This window comes from Martes martes, assembly GCF_963455335.1.
Source record: "Martes martes genome assembly, chromosome: 4".
NCBI lineage: Eukaryota > Metazoa > Chordata > Mammalia > Carnivora > Mustelidae > Martes > Martes martes.
In genome coordinates, this window is record NC_137891.1 from 172,992,470 (window position 1) to 172,999,724 (window position 7,255).

Below are 7,255 nucleotides of genomic sequence, written 5' to 3' on the forward strand. Positions count from 1 at the left end.
GAGACAAGGCAGGCCAGGAAGAGCCACCTCGCAAGTGACACTGAGGCCAAGTGTTTGCTGGATGGCAAACATTCTTCGCTCCAAGAAGTGGCATGGACTTGGGACGACTTTCTACCCCGCTTCAAGTTCGTCTGGTCCCACCTAGCCGTCCCTTCCCGAGCACATTCCAGTACAAGCCTCTCGGCTTCCTCCCTCCCCTCCCTTGCCCCTGAGGTTTTTTGCGGCTGCGCAAGGCCCTACCCAATCAAAAACTTCTCAGTGTTAAAAGGAGCAGGGATTGGTCCCAAGCTCCTGAGACCGCCAGGAAGGGGCGGGGCTTATACTAGGTTTTTAATACATATCGGCGGGTTGGGCCACAGGCAGACGGAAGTGGTGGGTGTTATTGTCGGAAGTGGCGAGAGAGAGATTGTGATGGCGGCTGCGATTTTAGCCGAGAAGGTAAGTTCCGCCGGCTCTACCCAGGGATTTTTGTTGGGGGGAAGGCTCCGGGAAAACATGAAAGGGGAGAGGTGGGGAGATGCCTGGGTGCTGGGCCAGGGAGGCGTAGACGCTGTGAATTCGGGGTCGGTGTGAGGCCTCGGCTCGGCCCGGCCTGGCGGGATCCGCGGGGAATCATCCCAAGCCGCCCCGCCTCCAGCCGGTCCTCCTCGCCGCAGGTGCCGGTGGACAGCGCGGAGGAGAGGGAGCAGCCCCTGGCGGCTACCGCGGAGCTGGCTGCCCAGAAGCGCGAACAGAGGCTGCGCAAGTTCCGGGAGCTGCACCTGAAGCGGGTGAGTAGCCACAGAGGCAGCTGAGGTTGGTCACTCTGGCAGGCCCGTGCGCGTTCGTGGAGGGACGAGGAAGCCGCAAAACCGTGTCTGACAGACCCGCAGAACTGGAAGAAATATCTATCCCGGTGGTTCTCAACCCTGGCAGCAGATTGAAATCACCTTTGAAAATAACGTGCTTTCTCCAACCTTCTCACCCACTTCCGATTTAACTAATCTGGGCTAGATTTGGGAGTCTCTATTTTTAACAGTCTCCCTGCTGTATGGGTCTGACAAACTCTTCATTTTACCTATGGGATATATGGAGCTAGAGACTGGAAGAAACTAGTCCGTGTTAATAAGAGAGCTGGTTGCCTGTTCATTAAAAAATAATCAGCACATCTTTCTTTTAAAAAAGATTTTATTTATTTATTGACAGAGACACAGAGAGAGAGGGAACACAAGCAGGGGAAGTGGGAGAGGGAGAAGCAGGATTCCCATTGAGCAGGGAGCCCAGATGTGGGGCTCGATCCCAGGACCCTGGGATCATGACCTGAGCCAAATGAAGCCTCCTAGCAACTGAGCCACCCAGGCGCCCTAATCAGCACATCTCTAAAAGTGTATAGTGTCAGTGGCTCACCTAGTTGGTGGGAAACTAGATGACTATGATAGGGCTTTTGCTCCTAAGTAGAAGATTTTTTTTTTTTTTCCTAAAAAGATTTGATTTATTTGAGAGAACACAGCTGGGTGGGGAGAAGAGTGGGAAGGTCAGGGGGAAAGGGAGAAGCAGACTCCCTGCTGAGCAGGGAGTCTGATGTGGGGCTCCATTTCAGGACTCTGAGATCATGACCTGAGCCGAAGGCAGATGCTGAACCAACTAGGCCACCCAGGCACCCCGCTTAAATTCATTTTAAATCATACTCTTCATAGAGTAAGTCAAATGGAAAATACCTTTCTTTTGCCATAAAGTAAACTGTTAAAATATGTAAAAAGGAGAAGGGATTTGAAAAGGGTTGGAGATACTAAGATTAGTGTTAAAGCCTCCAACCCCAAATTGAAGTTTTTTGCTTGAATTAGGATTAAAAGAGAATTGAGGGGTACCTGGGTGGCCCAGTCGGTTAAGCGTCCAACTCTTGGTTTCAGCTCAGGTTGTGATCTAGGGATACTGAAATCAAGCCCCGCATCGGGCTCTGTGCTCTGTGCAGAGTCTGCTTGAGATTCTCTCCCCATCTCTTGCTTGTGCATGCGCATGCTTGTTTGCTGTCTCTCTCTCAAATAAATAAATCCTTAATAAAAAAAAACCTAACTAGGCCATTCCCTTGCTTAAAATCCTTTGATGGTTATCTGTTGCTTTTAGGATAAAACGGAGTCCCCTTGTTAATGTGTCTTACCTGACCCTTTTCAAAGTGGGCAAGATTTTGTTTGGACTTATTTTCAGGTCCCAGCTGACAAACTTTTTTTGTGTTATGGATTTAGAATGAAGCTCGTAAATTAAATCACCAGGAAGTTGTTGAAGAAGATAAAAGACTTAAGTTACCTGCTAACTGGGAAGCCAGAAAAGCTCGTCTAGAATGGGAACTACAGGAAGAAGAAAAGAAGAAGGTTAGGATCTACTCTGCTGGCTTCATAAGTGGTTTATTCAGTCATTCTGTTGTACTGGGACCATAATAGCTGGTTTTGTACACTGGCTGTAGAGCAGACTTCCGGAGTCCAGTGGTGGCCCTCCTGTTCACTAGCAGCAGCATTTTGGGGGAGTTATTTCACCTCTCTGTGCCTCTCTTTTCTCATCTGAAAAATGGGGACTATAATAATGATTTGAGTTGTGACGAATTAAATGAGTCAGTGCATGTAAAAAATTTCCAAGGGGACCTGGCACCTGCCACCTGCTGAACACGTGTTTTAAATTGAGGCACGCTCTCTTACACACTGTAGCAGGTTCCCAGATTGCCTCCAAATAGTGGTCATTAGTTTTAAAGTATTGCCTGATATCTTTGTTTAACCTGGAGTTAAAATAGATCCAATACTTGCTTGGATCATCATTGCAGGTATTAGCTTCTTTTCCCTCTTAGGAATGTGCAGCGAGAGGGGAGGACTATGAGAAAGTGAAGCTGTTGGAGATCAGTGCAGAAGATGCAGAAAGATGGGAGAGGAAGAAGAGGAGGAAAAACCCTGACCTGGGATTCTCAGGTAAAGCTCGCCTTTCCTTGGCCGAATGGCCTCAGTATATTAGCAATACCTTCAGTGTTTCTGGTTTTAAGAAAGGATATCCGTGGGCACCGTGCCCCCCCCCCCACCAAAAAAGAAAAAAAGGTTATGTCCAAGAATATTCTCCAAGAGGTCTAAACCCAAGAAAAATACAAATACGTCTCCTAGGGCAGAAGTAAAAAAGGCTGTACTTCAGCCAGCTGCATTCTTTTGTTCTTTGTGGTAAAGGTAGCAAAAGCCTGTATCTTCAGCATCTTCAGGGTAGAAGCTATGCTTAGTGTCTTGTGCAGATATTATTAATAATGATTTTGATGTTTTCTGGATCGTAATGACAAAACAGGGACATCTCTCTTATCCGATTCTCCTTTTATCTTTATTGTTTTTTTCCCTCTTTTTATCTTTAGATTATGCTGCTGCCCAGTTACGCCAGTATCATCGGCTGACTAAGCAGATCAAACCTGACATGGAAACCTATGAGAGACTGAGAGAAAAACAGTAAGTTGACATTAATTAATGCAGGTCCTGTGTTAATTCTGAAGGGACATAAGGGCGTGTGTGTGTGTTTGTGTGTGGTGTATACATACATACACATATACATAAATACAAACACACTTTAAAGCTTAGGTCATGGTCATCAGCAGCTGCCTATGAATGCTTTCTGGCCTTGACCATACTATTTATTGCTCACTCCACAGCAGTTCAGTTAACCCCTGGTTATTGTTCCAGCTGGGCATTCGAAGACTGGGTGTTGAGAGTTTAACAACCAGGTTATTGTAGTTAATCAGATGTTTTAGGAGGCTGAATGCTTTAATGCCGAGATGGGTGAACATTTTCTTTTCTTTTTTTTTTTTTCTTTGAGATTTTATTTACTTATTTGACACACAGAGAGAGATCACAAGCAGGCAGAGAGGCAGGCTGAGAGAGAGGAGGAGGCAGGCTCCCCGCTGAGCAGAGAGCCCAATGGGGGGCTTGATCCCAGGACCCTGAGATCATGACCTGAGCCGAAGGCGGAGGCTTTAACCCACTGAGCCACCCAGGTGCCCCTGGGTGAACATTTTCTGCAAAGATTTTAGGTTTGTGGGCCCTTTGGTCTCCATCACAACTACTCTGCGCTGCTGCTGTGATGTGAAAACAGTCATGGAGGATACATGAATGAGTGGGTGTGTCTGGGGCCCAGTAAGATGTTTGCAAAAGCTGGTGCTGTGGTTTGCTGACCCTTGCGCATTAGTGGGGAGAGAAAGAAGCTGAACCGAGAAGCATGTCCCTTTGGCCCTTGACTCTTAAATCTGTAGAATGAAGGTGCTGGGGGAGGGGTTATCTTAGGTCCCTTCCAATTCTAGCTTGCGTGTGTGTGTGTGTGTGTGTGTGTGTGTGTGTGTGTGTGTGTATTTTTAAAGATTTTATTTATTTATTTGACAGACAAGAGATCACAAGTAGGAAGAGAGGCAGGCAGAGAGAGAGAGAGAGAGAGAGAGAGGAGGAAGCAGGCTCCCTGCTAAGCAGAGAGCCCGATGCGGGGCTCAATCCCAGGACCCTGGGATCATGACCTGAGCCGAGGCTTTAACCCGCTGAGCCACCCAGGCGCCCCTATATATACATAAATAAAGTTAAGGTAGGATCCCACAGTCAACACTGTATGTATTTTAATACATATAATGTAATGTATAAAATAATGTGTATGTTTTATTGCTCACCAGGAGTAGTAGTTTGGTTTGAAATTGGCAAACGTGGAACTGTCTAGTGTTACTTTAAGTCCATTTTGCTGTCTTTTCAGTGGAGAAGAGTTTTTCCCCACATCCAACAGCCTTCTTCATGGAACACACGTGCCTTCCACAGAAGAGGTTGATAGGATGGTCATGGATCTGGAAAAACAGTGAGTACTCAGTACAGCAGCCTGAACTTCCAGATGTTTAACGACAAAATGGACCTAGCGTGTTTAGAGTGAATTGAAAGAGCAGATACTCTTCCTGCTCATTTCTGACTCAGTGTCTGTAGTGGTTTTGGGTACGGATGGCATATGCTAGCCGAATCCATATGATCTGGGAGCAGGCACAAAATATCACTGAGATGGAGTTGTCATAATTGAAGCAGGGAAAGGTCCAAAGAAAATGATTCTTTAAGGGCTTTGACCTTCATAAGTATTCCATTATTTGATTTGAAGAAGTACGAATGTTCCAGTAAATGTACCCTTGTTATATTTGTGTTTCTTAATACTGATATGGGTGAATATTAGAGCAGAATTATATTTTAGAAGTTAGTACATATGACTATTAAAAATACTATCTAGTATATAGTGTGTCTTCTATTCACATTAGCTGTGGCTATTATTAATGTAAGTACTATAATTTTCTTCTGGGCCTAACTTCATGTGTCCAGTGGCAACAGTGTATCATTGCTCTTTTTAGAAGCATTCCAAGGATGAGTTTGTATTTATTGAATTTCAGGGTTTGTACCCAGGGTTGTGTTTTCAGTTAGCAATTTCAGTTTGATTTTTTTTTTTAAAGATTTTATTTATTAGAGATCACAAGCAGGCAGAGAGGCAGGCAGAGAGAGAGGAAGGGAAGCAAGCTCCCCGCTGAGCAGAGAGCCGGATGCAGGGCTTGATCCCAGGACCCTGGGATCATGACCCGAGCCGAAGGCAGAGGCTTTAACCCACTGAGCTACCCAGGCGCCCCTACAGTTTGATCTTGATGAAAACTACCCCCACCCCTCACATGTGCTATTCTGAGTGCACTGATTCTGTTCTTAACTATTTGGCCATGTTTTGTTAAGATTACAAAATTCAAAATTGCCTTTTTTTTTTTTTAAAGATTTTATTTATTTATTTGAGAGAGAAAGAGAGAGAATGAACAAGCTGTGAGGAGGAGCAGAGGCAGAGGGAGAAGCAGGCTTCCTGCTGAGCAGGGAACCCGATGCAGGGCTCGATACCAGGACTGTGGGATCTTGACCTGAGCTGAAGGCAGACGCTTAACCGATTGAGCCACCCAGGTGTCCCCAGAATTGCCTTTTAAAAAAAAAAAAATTTTTTTTTTTTCCCTTTCTCCAGAATTGAAAAACGAGACAAGTATAGCCGGAGACGTCCTTATAATGATGATGCAGACATCGACTACATTAATGAAAGGAATGCCAAATTCAACAAGAAGGCAGAAAGATTCTATGGGAAATATACAGCTGAAATTAAACAGAATTTGGAAAGAGGAACAGCAGTCTAATCCCTTTAGAAACTGTTTTCAGAAGCTTGAGAATGCTGGGAAATTGAAGTTCTCTTCAAATTTCTACCAGGAAATCAGGACTCCCGTCTACTATGCCTTCCCACTCAGCATTTAGAAATAAATGCTTTTTCTTAAACGTACACTTCCATGTATATTTCCGCATTTCTGTGCTTGGATATAAGATGTATTTTAAGAGGTAGTGTACTTACTTTGTAAAAAATCTACTTTGTATGAATACTAATTATTTTTCTATGTATTTTAAATGGGTATGATTATTTAATCTTTGAAGCATCTTGGGCTTAAGATTGTTGGCATCATACATAAATGCAGTCATTGTTGCTTTGAATGTTAGGAATTTGACAAAAGCTAGAGCTGGACTCGGCAACTTTTGAGGTTGTAGACTCAGAAGCTAAGTATAGCAAGGAGGAACATGGCCGTGGCTACTGGTGGGCTGTCTCTCTCTACCCATGGCCTTTTATGACCAAGTTCAGGAAGCAGCAGAACTATCTTCCTGTGATTATTGACCATGTATAGTTCCTTTTATAAAAAGCAGATATAGAATCCCTATGAAGCACTAGCATTTAAAATAAGAATTTATATATTTATACATTTGTATATATATGCAAGATCATGTGCTTTCATTGAATAAACATTAAAATTTTTTACGATTATGGGGAAGTCAAAACAGTCAAAAGAAGACTGAATACAATGAATCCCATATACCCAATACCTGTCTTCAGTAATCAACTCTTGGCCAGTCTTGTTTCATCTTCATTTCTATCTCCTTTCCCCTCCATGAGTCCCATGTTATTTTGAAGCAAATATTAAATGTATGATTTTGCCTATCAGTAACTGAAAGATAAAGACCACTATGCTATTATACAACGATATTTTAATAAAAAAGTCTAGAAAGATCGGTATAGTTTTTTCTATGTGGTGTTTAAAATGAGGACGTTCCAAAACTGAAAGAGAAAAATCTCACAAATACATGAACATTTGTGTTTAAAGACAGTTTAACGTTAAATACCACTGGTGATTACTCCCTTTTAGAATTTATGTAGCACTTTCTATATCTATACTCATTTTGTTTCT

General features: G+C 43.6%; 1 protein-coding gene across 1 annotated transcript; it reads left to right on the forward strand.

Moving 5' to 3' along the window:
* Positions 1–361: 361 nt before the first annotated feature.
* Positions 362–6,303, forward strand: LOC308342370 (pre-mRNA-splicing factor SYF2). The gene is made up of 7 exons (XM_080802774.1): positions 362–438; positions 657–770; positions 2,223–2,348; positions 2,816–2,933; positions 3,356–3,446; positions 4,726–4,824; positions 5,998–6,303. The coding sequence occupies exons 1-7, from the start codon at positions 412–414 to the stop codon at positions 6,161–6,163; spliced, it is 741 nt and encodes a 246-aa protein (XP_080658900.1). The 5' UTR covers positions 362–411; the 3' UTR covers positions 6,164–6,303.
* Positions 6,304–7,255: the final 952 nt, after the last annotated feature.